The sequence below is a fragment of the Triplophysa rosa genome, linkage group LG11 (assembly GCF_024868665.1).
Source record: "Triplophysa rosa linkage group LG11, Trosa_1v2, whole genome shotgun sequence".
Lineage (NCBI taxonomy): Eukaryota > Metazoa > Chordata > Actinopteri > Cypriniformes > Nemacheilidae > Triplophysa > Triplophysa rosa.
The window spans coordinates 18694360-18706773 of record NC_079900.1 but is presented as its reverse complement, the minus strand read 5'-3'; the positions used below and the strand labels follow the sequence as shown (position 1 = coordinate 18706773).

Here is a 12414-nt window from a genome sequence, read left to right as displayed (position 1 = left end):
GGAGAATGTCAGATCTCATCCACCATTTACTGCCATAGTAGGGAAAACAAATACTATGGCAGTCAATGGGTGATGAGATTTAACAATATTCCAGATATCCTCCTGTGTGTTCAGCAGAACAAAAAAAATGTATACATGTTTGGAACAATCTGAGGGTGAGTAAACGATTTTTGGTTGAACTATCCCTTTAAGGAAAAACTTTAAAAGGGTGCTGAATCATATTATCATATGTGTAGAATTAACACCATATCAATAATCATCATTTTTAATATCATGGATATTGTCAATACCAGTGTATTTTGACATTGACATCCCTACAGTTATATCGCTGCAGTCCTTTTGAAACCTCGTATCTCCATATTTTATGCTTTGTATTTTTTTACATAATTATATTATTAATTTGTCACTGGGTTTTGCAAAAATATAACCAATTAAAAATATTTAAAGTGAGCAGTGTTGAATAATTTAAAAAGTACAGTGTTTTTTCCATTTCCTGAAAAACAGCGAATTTGGACATCCGAGGTTTTGGAAGGACAGCGACAATATGTACTGTTATATGTATTGTTTTTAAGGATTGATTAAAATATAAATATAATTTTAAAAAAGTTCATTATTTATTAATGCTATAATTATATGACTTATTATATAATTATTCCCTTACCAGTAAATTATTTTCTTTTTTTCTGTCAGATGTACTTTAGATACTATGTGTATAGACCTTTTAACATACACATACCTAAATATGACCAGATACCCACAGTGCATCAACTATTTGTGTTTGCCATACCCCTTTAATTTTTTTTACATGGAAACCAAAAGACAAAAGAAACCCATAACTTATTTCAAGGTTCATATGTTGTTATTTTAGCTGTCTAACACAAAAGAAGCTTTGAAGAATCTTCACACAACGACAGTTCATAGTGAACAAGGCTGTCAAGCTCCAAAACATTCACATTAAACTCAGGCTGCTTTAGTTGTTTGTTGAAGAAAAGGGTTAGACAATTTTTAGAAGAAAAACGTCTCATTGGGGAAAACAAGTAATAATGCATTAAGTGTGTAATTTTCTGGCGTGTAAAAACAAATCAGCAATCAGGATGATTTTTGCATCTGTATAACGAAACGTTATTGAATTTTCCTCCCATTTGCTCTCTCTCTGTCTCTCTGTTTCCAGCTGAGAAGGCGAATGAAAACTTCTACACCAACAGACGACACTTAGCCGACCTGGCGGCGAAAGGCACCCCGCTTCCCATGCACTCCGTGAGTCTGGAGCAGGAGCCCACCAACCCCTACAGCCCCGAGCTGCCCTGCCAAAAGCAGAACGGACACAAGTCCAAAAGCACCAAGGTCCACAGTTCCCACCCGCTGGCTTATGGCTCGAACACCATCGCCAACCCCGGCATGCTGAAAGGGTGGGAGGTGACGGAGACGCTGGGCCGCCAGCACACGTACGCTCCCAGGAAACACGGCACCACCGTGGAGCAAGTGAACGAGCTGACGTCCACTCACAGCCAGCACTACCTGCCTCCTCATCCGTACTTTGTCACCAACAGCAAGACTGAGGTTACCGTGTAATTGAGGCCACAGCAGTGGGTTTATCGAGCCCGGTCCTGAGCGGATGCATGGAACGGATAACACAGAAGGTGTGACCGAGGAAGAAGCATGGATTAGGATGCTGGCCTGCTGGAAAGATTGCGCGAGCAGTCTGGCTCGAGGTATGCACGGCCCATTATCTGTTGGCTGTATGTGTGCTGTTTGTCTTTGAGCGGTTGTGCATCGAACGGGCACGCGTTGAACTTCCGCCACGTTCGAAAGGAAACGCATAATGTTTTTTCATTGCGTCCATTCCGTTACAATGCCAATCTCACCTGTAGTGATGAGTTTTTGTTAAGGCCATCCATCAACGTGATGACATTCAATGCAATGAAGTCTAAAAGATGGGACCAATGTCATTTACCGAAACAAATGTTTCCCAGTGACAGCAGGAGCTCTCTGGAGACACATTGTTTTTCACACAAACTTGTACATAACAGATGTTACCAAGGACAAACAGTGTCAAAATCTTCCTCACATCTAAAGAGCAGTTTGAACGATAAAGGATGATGTGAGGACAACTGTGTCTCCGGCTCAAAGAAGAATTCAGATTTCATTTCAACACTGGTTGACTTTCCACAGTGCGTGCACCAAAAACCTGTAGCAGTTTAACACGCTATATCCTGACAAACGCTGGGCTTGTGCCTTTCCAAAAACAAAAGAACTCAATATCTGAAAACTCTTGTGCTTTTCAGCACGCGGCAATTCTTCAATAACAAAGATGCATAAATATAAACAAATCTATTGTTTACCGTGTTCCTTGTCAGTGTTCTCGACACATTTTTCCCCTCTGTTGCATCGATTTTCTTTCATGTGTACCGCATATGCCCCGTCTGTTAGTGTAGACTGTAGAATTTGATGAATGTAGGGTTAATGTATTATTTTTCAATGTTAGGTATGATAAGGGTGGAAGGCCTTCGACCTGATGCCGAACAAGATTATTGCAATCACTGCCATTAATGTATTCTCGGTCTGTTTAGTATTGATAACTTATTGAGTAGTTGCTCTTTTTGTCTTTAGCGTCATGATGTGAAGCTTACAGGTGCAGATTTACTTAACATAAGGGCAAACATTTACAGGTTGACAATAGTTACAGAGTAAAAATTGCAAGCATTTGGTTTTCATTTCAATAGCTTTTTGTCATTACAATCTGAATTATATTATTAAATATCTGGTTTTGTATTACAACATGCTGTGGGTCACAGTCACATAAACTTGGTTTGGAATAGGGGATTTTAGTGCACTTAAAATATATGTACTGTTTTTAGTATGTAGTAGACTTAAAGGGGTAGTTAGCCAAAAATACAAATTCTGTCATCATTTATTTACCCTCATGTCGTTCAAAACCTGTATATGACTCTTTCTTCTGTGGAACACAACAGAAGATGTTTTGAGAAATGTCTCGGGGCTGAAGTGAATGGGCTTGGGCGCCAATGTTGTTTGGTTAATGACGTTTTTCAAAAGATCTACTTTTGTGTTCTGCATAAGAAAGTCATACAGGTTTGAAATGACGTGATGGTGAATAAACGATGACCTAATTTTCATTTTGAGATGAACTGTCCCTATAAGGGCCGATCACACTAAATGTTGTGTTTCATTCCTTTCCTTTTATTTCTATGTAAACATGCAAGAGTTGTTCAAATGTATAAATTAGAGATGACTGACCAACAGGTCTAAACACCACAGATGGAAATACTGGCTCACAATCAAACATCGAACTAAATCACATTTTGGTAATGCATCGAAAAAGTTCTGAAAAGTACTTTAGTTTTAAAAAGATGCTGCATGGAAACTGAACTTGACGGTATATTTTTTGAACATTTTCAATATAATATTTACACTTCATTCAGTACAGAAGCCCTGGAGCCTGACATCGTATCCTTTTGCTATTACTCTTTGCCGGGTCAGAAATAATTTTGTATACTCAACGTGACTGACCTATCCATATTTTAGTAAGTCATTCAAAGGTCTACAGACAGAAGAGCTGGAATCATGTCGTATGGAAATTTGGGAAATAAAAAAATAATAAATTGCTGCAAGAAATGAACAATGAAACAATATCAAAATGGCTTCCAAACGGAACGAATGCTTTATCAAGATTTTCCTCTGAAAAGATTACAATACAAGCTCAGTTTAAGTACATCTCCTTATGAATCTGAAAACTGACTTTGTGCGTCACGGCCACAACAACATGCAACAAACCAGCACTTAAGGTTGACATAATGACCGCAGCTCTGTCAGTCAGTGAGTCCACTCAACGTCTATTAAACCTGAGTGTCTCACTGCAGGTGACCTGATGACTCAGAGCCCCCTACAGGATCACTCACCGAGTAGGGGACGTTTCTTGGAATTAGTTAATTAACTACTGTACCGGTTCTCCTGAAATCGATGGGGATTAGCACAGATAACGTACAAGATCTATGCAGCTTAAGGAAGCCTCACAGCAAGATTCCAGAGGTTCATCCTGACTGCATAATCTGAAACACGAAACATCCACCTTGACATAAGAATCAGGCACGTGAGAAATTATCATTCAAATAATGAGGTTAATACTTGCTGTTCATTTAATGGTGCCCACTTATAGAATTTATTTGCATTCGCGATCTGTTTGTTATGCAAAGTAGGTACTGGTGCAAACACACCGCAAATGTGTTCAGAATGCAAATGGCTCTGAATGCAGCAGACTAACACTATGACATGCTTTCCCCATTACAGTCCAGGCACCTAAATTGATTCCTTAACACACCAAAAGTGCCCTTAACGGCATGGCACGTCTGGATATATGCCCAATGTCATCATGTGATCGTCATCACTGGTCAATTACCGCTGGCGTAAACAAAATATGTACGCAAATGACTGTTTTATTGCTCTGTTAATGTTGCGTTTACCGCCTGGTTTCCAGTGATGGCTCTAACGCTAACTTTTAATTGCACCAGGCAAATTTGCAGCGACTTGAATCGCAATCTAAAACAAGCCTCAATTACATGGAAAGACATGACTGCGCTGAAGAGAATGACAATGACCATACATATACGTCTGACTGATAAGAATTTTTACAGAATTCACCTTTAAAGGGATAGTTCACCCAGAAATGAAAATGCTGTCCTCATTTACTCGCCCTCCTGTCATTTCAAACCTGTATGACTTTCTTTTTTCTACAGAACACAAAAGAAGATATTTTGAAGAATCTCTGTAACCGAACAACGGCAATACAGTACCTATTGACCTGCATTGTTTTTGTGTCCAACATTATCAAGATTCGTCAAAATATCTTCTTTTGTGTTCTGTAGAAAAAAGAAAGTCATACAAGTTTTGACAGAAGGGTGAGTAAAGGATGACAGAATTTTGATTTTGGGGTGAAGTATCCGTATAAATGTGTTGATGTGTGAAACCGCATCACGTTGAGCTTACACAGAGGTCGTTTTAATACCGATTGTTGTTTTCACCTCTCGTTGTGCCTTGCTGTTCATTAACAGACACCCACTTTCTGCGTCGCTCATGTTTAAATCCATATATTTGTTTCTGTTGTTGAGTCTTATAGAGCTCTGAGCATTTGTTTATGTTTGAGTTGAATGCAGAGAACATAGGAAGATCTAAAAGAGGGCTCAAGTCAAGAGATAAAACGACTAGTGTTCGACAGTTTATAACATGCAATCCATCATCTGTACATTACGCCATGAAGGGCTGCGAATTACCTGACAAACTTTAATGCTGTGATCATGTTTCGATGGACGGATTCTGTGTTCTCTCACAGATATGTACTATAGGCTGTGCTACAATGGTATTGCCCTTTATTCCATGGTAAAAAAAGCTTCACATCCCCACTGCGATTGTTATTAATGTTAGTTAGTTTGTTTGATTCTGTAACTGGTTCATTTTTAAAACCCACCTGCCTATTTATAGAGTGTCATTTTGAAAGGTAATACCTCAAATACTTTTGACAAGTAGAAACCCACTGTTATAACTGAATGAACTGTTATTTGTTTATTCTGGAAATAGATTTGGATATGCTATATTATCGTACTCTTTTATGATATTGTCATATTTTTTCACATAATGCCAGAGTAGTTACACGATAACTTGATATTTGTAAGTAGTAGCATAGTAGTTACTAAACAGACCAGTTGTCCAGTTCAGTGGTCTATATTGTAAATCACATATAGATGAAGCATTGAGGATTAAAATGACCCGCCAAACAAGATCAAATCATAAGTGTCATTCATTAACAGGGTTATTTTGTGATCCAGGTTTATATGAAAATGTGTCCATATACTGTAGTATTCGGTTATAATACTGTGTGTGCCTCAGTGTGCTCTTTACTGGGAATGAAAAATGAAGCATTTGGGAAACAGTGAACTTTATGGCACGTCTTACTGCCCATAAATCACGTTTAAACACTAAGGTACGTTTTTTTAAACAGCATATTCTATGTAACATTTCTATGTGAAAGTTGAAAGTTTAAGCACTGTTGTAATGTTCAGATCACAATACTTATTTACAATAAATGTCTCTTGTCTACGTTCTGTGTATATTTGCATTGAGTATTAAGAAATGTTATGAAGATATTGTAAGAGAGGAATGCAATGTGAATCTCAAATTGTAATTTGTAATAAAACGATTTTGTTTCTATGGGGAGATTGCATTATAGGCGGTAACAACATAAACAAACGTTATGTGGCCCAGACCCTCGGCCGAAAAATGAAAATTCTGTCATGAATCACTCACCCTCGAGTCATTCATCAACCCAGGACATCCATTTAGCTTCACGACTTGAGGGTGTGTAATTTATTACAAATATTTTATTTTTCGGCGGTGGGTCACTTTAACACCCAGAAGACCTCCGCAAAGAATTATTAACGATTGAGTCAGTTTAATTTAATTTAATTTACTACAATTAATATACAATAAACTATTCATATATACCGTTATATTATAACCAAACACAGACTGGAAGTTGAGTTCGGGCCAGGAGCATGTGTCCGATGAAACCGTCTATAATACAAAGAAAATAAGCATTCTGATATTATTTGAAGTCTTACAGAGCCAGACTTCTTACTGGCCCACCCAAAAACAGAAATCCTTCAGGAATTCTTTTGTGTACATTTCTCTCAAATTTGACTTTCAGATCTTCAGCCGTACTCCCACGCTCGACCTGATTTTGCCAAGTGGTTGATGTCCTCAGGGCAACATATTTTGTTGACCTAAGGACAACATTTTTATAAATAAAACCTAAACCCACACCAAACCCTAACCATAACTTACCGCTAAAATCAGAGGGAAATGATAAGTGAAAAACAATGGTCTAGAAGCACCTAATCCTGGTTGTAAGATTAAATTTAAAATAAACTGTAAACTTATTTCTGAAATCTGATTGGTTGATTTAAATGTTGTCCCAGGGTCAACATGATGTTGCCCTAAGGACATCAACCACTTGGCAAAATCAGGAGAGCCTACACCCACACCCATCATAAAAGATCAACAATTCTCCAGAATCTCAGTGAAGGAATCACAACTAAATTTTGAGTTAACCACTGTCATTCAGTACAATAATGACTCTGAATGTTGAACAAATTCTATTTAGATTATTAGGTCATTTTTTTCCGTAGGATAACGTCATGACCCAAGATTTGTGTCACTGATGTGCAGAATCCATTTTGTCCTGTAGGCATTTTCTCCAAGCCCAAGGCATTGCGGTCAACTGTGATCATTCACAAAAAAGCAGATATTCAATCACATGTTCTCTAAAATGAGTCATACTGTAATCAGACTTATCTTCAACAATAATCATTAATATCGCCGTCAGCTACTTCATTGTATGAGTATGTGCCCTTTTTCAGGGGAGGTGAAGGCTTTTTATTATTTTGTAATGTGTTCCTGGCCGTTTAATGAAGAAAGACCTCATTGACCTTCGATAGGAAATTATTTGTGTCTCAAGCGAACAGGTTCAAGCAAACACACCGGCTCACACTGTTACTAAACTACATTATTTAGCTTTTATAAGTTGTGTGGATTAAAGTATTGACATGCCGAGTATGGCCTCAGAGCAGACAGACTCCCGCCATTAACACAAACCTTACAGAAACCGCTTCTTTCCAAGGACGCGCTCAATAACGGCTTATCTCCCACCGAAAACGTAGAGGCTAAAAACCTTTCAGGAAGGCATTAGCAGACCGCCGCCAAATGACATGAGAATTGGACCGTCTGCAAACACATTGTAATTTAAAAAAAAGTTTTGTCCTGAAGCAATGCTATTTTTTGCCTCAGACACAGGAGTATTGACCTAGAAACCAAGGTAAAATTGTATATCAACAGCGCGACGGGCGGGTATAATTTTTTGAAGTTCCCCTCGACAGCGGCAAGGACATATAGGCATTCTTGGTCTCCAGTGACATACGCTGCTTCAGGTGTAGTAGTAGAGTCTCTCACCTGCCTAAGGCACGGCCTCATTATTATGGCTGATTAAACCCTTCAGTAATTAAGGCCAGCCGAGAGCGAGCTCTTTAGAAATTATGCTAATTTCCCAGCCCTCTAGCAGACAGGATCTCCCCGTGCCGCACATGCCTGTCGCCTTCAGAATAGAATTAGAAACGTAATAGCGCACATCTGAATGTCTCCGCGTGAACGTTTGACTATAGGAGGACAAAAATATCCACGTGCTGGAATAGGGGCTGAAATGTGTCATTTCTTATTCAATTTTTTCTTTTGAAAAACAAGAGTGAACGAATCCTGTTGTTTCACAATCCGAGTTTAAAGGTGGAAGGGGAGGGGTCTCTGTTGTCGACCTCTGCCAGCAGCAGGCCCAATTGATCTCACGGTCCACAGGTACAGCGCCACAGCTGCATTTTCATGTTGGGGAAGAAAGCGCCTTCTGTTATTTGACATCTGTCTCGGCTGTCTGGTGCATTTATGAGAGAAGAAAGCGACACGTTGAATTCGGATGAAAGGCAAATGAAAACGCAACTGTTGGGCTACACATATTTTTTTGCGTTTTGAAATATTTTAAAACCGTTTGATTGGCAATACTTTGTACGCTCAACGACATCTGTTTCTGTTTGAAATGCATAACAAACTATGAATCTAGTGGGCTGTGCATGTGCATGATTCAATTCCCCATGACAGTTTCTATAAAATGGCAAAAAAGGGTAAATATATTAAAAATAAATACTAATTAAAATTAAATAAAGATAATATTATTTGTGTGCACCAAGACACCTCAATAAAAGCTTCAATAAACTAAATAGAAACCTATCAAAAGGATAGTTCACCCCAAAATACAATTTCTGTAACTATTTATTCACCCTTTTGTCATTTGAAACCTGTATGACTTTCTTTCTATACTGCAGAACACAAAAGGAGATATTTTGACAAATTTGTTTACCGGCATCCATTCACTTGCATTGGTTTTGTGTCCATACAATAGAAGTGAATGGGTGCCGAAAGTTACCAACTTTCTTCTAAATATCTTCGTTTGTGCTCTGCAGAAGAACAAAACTCACACAGGTTTGAAATGACAAGAGGGTGAGGAAATGATGACAGAATTTTCATTTCTGGGTGAACTAACACTTTAACATCTGTGGGGCGGTTTCCTGGACAGGGATTATTTTAAAACAGCACTAGGCCTTGGTTAAATTAGGATATATAAGTCGTTTTTAAAAACATACTTTACAAAAAAACATTACTGGTGGGCATCTTGAGACAAAACAATCACACTGATTTATTTTAAGATACTGTATGTCAGTGCAAGTTGTTTTCGATTAAGACACCTCTAACATTTATGTAAATCTGGGACTAGTATTAAACCCTGTCCGGGAAACTGCCCCTTTGAGTCACTGTGAAGCTCTGTGAAATGGCAAGCTCAATGTATAGACAGAAATGGGTCACGCATTATTTTAGATGAAGTCAATACTTCTGAACGCATTTAGGTTTGAGGTGAATTAACTGTAAATGGGCCAAGTGCCACTGATTTGCTTTCCTTTTCAAACAAGTGGGAAGAGAGTATTTATGATCGCATTGTCTCCTGCAGTTAACCTACTTTCGCCTGTTTGCCATTGACTTGTGCAAGAGATCTTCCCCTAATGCACATCATGCAGTGCACTCTCACAGCGATGGGGAAACGTACATTCAATTAGCAGCTTTTGATTTGAACCTTGTGCTTGAGTGAACTACATAAGCTTGAGTGAACACCAGGTGACTGCATTTCTTTTAATATCCATTTAGAGCTCTGTGTTCTAATAGCGTGTGTGGTTTATGTGTCTGGTTTTCCGCTGCTGAGTGAGTATAGCAATTATTCACAATTACACATGACCGCTACAATTGTTTCTGACATTTAAGGTTATTTCATGGTGTATGAACATCAGAAATCATGAATGGTACAAGTTTAAGCTTCTGGGACAGAAAGCAACTGCAGTGTAAAAGCCGATACGGTCAGTAAGCTCTGGACCAGGGGAATAAAAAACAAGCTATGCGATTAAATAAGAGTTTAGTTGTTTGTCAATATTCAATTCAGCTCAGACCAAAATCATAATAATGTAAAAGCTTTCAATTGCACTATTTAATTAAAAGCTGATTAGAGGACATTAACATAGAATTAGCAGCATGTTTTTCTCTGTGACCTCAGGTTGCGAATGCAAAATCGACAGATTCGGTGGAGGGCCGATGCGGCCCTAAAAATTCCAGGGCCGATTTTTCTTCCCAGTCCAGCCCTGAATCCAATAGTTTTTCTAGGCCACTGATATCAAGTCTTCATCTTATGTGAGTTTATATCCTTTTAAGATACTTATTTGTATCAAATCAATTATGAGTATAAATGTCTTAAAGTGGAAAATTACTTGAATTGTTTTGCACTGTATGCTGTATACATATACTGTAATACTGTCAAACTTTTTTAAAGGGATAGTTCACCCAAACATGATAATTCTGTCATCATTTATGCATCCTCATCCTCAAGTTGTTTTAAACCTGCATACATTTCTTTGTTCTGCCAAGCACCAAGGAAGATATCTGGAAGAATGTCAGTAACCAAACAGACCTCATCCCCCATTGACTCCATAGTATGAAACGTAATAAATGATGAAAGAATTTTCATTTTTGGGTGAACTATCCCTTTAAGTGGGCTATCAGTATCAGTATACTTATTTAAACTAAACACACAAGAGTACACTTTTAGTATTTTTATTTCTTAGACATATCAGAAAGTGCTTAACAAATTTATTAGACTATCACTCAATGCAAAGTTTGTGTTACAGCTGCCCTAAACCAACAGTATTGGTGATTACCAAAATCATATTTTCAGTATAAGGAGTATACATGCTTTCAGTATAAGCTTTTTAGTCATGTAGTATTTATAATACTAAATATAATTATAACAATGATATAAATGTTGTTAACCATGAATATTTCAATTTACAGTTTACAGCAGAAATAATAGTAAAGCACTTGCAATGCACAACAAAAACTTAAAGTTAAAGGTATATTACAGTAATTAAAATCATACCTAAATAGTAAATAACATGTAAATAAATAACAAACCATAAGTAACTATAAGTTTGATGTTGAGTTCATAAAAAACTTGTAATTGCAGTATAAAATAGTACTAATAGTTTCTTTTCTGAGGGTAAACTTCAAAGTGTAAGCTGAAATGTACTAAACAGTAGTTCAATACTAGTTCAATTGTAGTTTAATAGTTCAGTATGCCTCTAAGTTCACTTGTAGTAGTTGCAATGCAATCGAAAAATGTAGCCGTGTGACATTCCTGTCTGTCCCTAGTCTTGTTTTTCCGTTTTGGCCCAAGCCCGTTACTTTTCCCACCATCCCTCATCATCGACTGTTTTCACCTGTTCCTCATTAGTTCATCCCCATCACCTGTTTTCACCTGTTCCTCATTAGTTCATCCCCATCACCTGTTTTCACCTTGTTATCTGTTCTATTTAAGTTCTCCTCTTGGTTTAGTTATTGGTCTGGTATTAATGTAATGTAATGGTGGTTTGGCTTACCTTGGTCCATGGCTGGGTTTATCGTCGGATTACCTTGTTTTGTGGAAGTTTTTGCCCATTGGATTACCTTGTTTTGTGGATTAGTTTTTGTTTCTCACTGCACCTTTTTTATATTAAACCTTATGCACCTTTCATTTTTGTGTGGATTCGTCCGTCATCAGTGAGCATTGTTACAAGCTGTTAACTTACTTAAAATTATAGCATACTTTTAAAGTAAAAAGTGTGTCAATTCAGTTCCAAGTATATTGAAATAATACACGTAAAAGTATACTATGAGTACATTATATTGATATTAGTAAATTTAATACATAAAGTATACTTAAGAATATACTTGAAGTACTTATTTGTTGTGAGAGAAAGCACAACATGATTCATTTAACTTTGTTTGTCATCTACAAGAGATCTAATGTTCCGTTTTGGGCATTTACGTCAGTAAAGCTAAGCAGCTATCCCAGCAAAGTGCCTCTGGATTGAAAAGCCTTCTGTGCAAATCAAGATCTTGAATTTAGCAGTACTTGATGCTAGGATCTCAGCGGGGAATCACTCCACTCATGCTTCAGCACAAAATAAAAGTATCTCAATCAACAGGTTTGTGTGTGTGCGTTTAGCTCTTAGTGAGTTACAGGATATCCTCCTGAAACATTGTGATTAAATCACAACCTCCTTCCTCTCTGCATGCTTCACAATGTGCATATTCAGTATATTTGAAAGCAGGTGCATAGCCATGACTTATGTGCCACTTTAAATACATGATTGTACTTTTTTTTCCAGTTAAGTGTGAGATAAAAAATGCAAAATAAATTCATACGAGCACTGTAATATCTTGAAATGT

At 37.6% G+C, this 12414-nt stretch overlaps 1 protein-coding gene across 1 annotated transcript in view; it reads left to right on the top strand.

The window, feature by feature from the left end:
* shisa9b (shisa family member 9b) overlaps positions 1-6108 on the top strand; it is a 37092-nt gene extending 30984 nt beyond the window's left edge. The window contains 1 exon segment of the mRNA XM_057346889.1: positions 1172-6108. Within this exon segment, the coding sequence (XP_057202872.1) occupies positions 1172-1572 (401 nt within the window). The 3' untranslated portion in view covers positions 1573-6108.
* The last annotated feature ends 6306 nt before the right edge of the window (positions 6109-12414 follow it).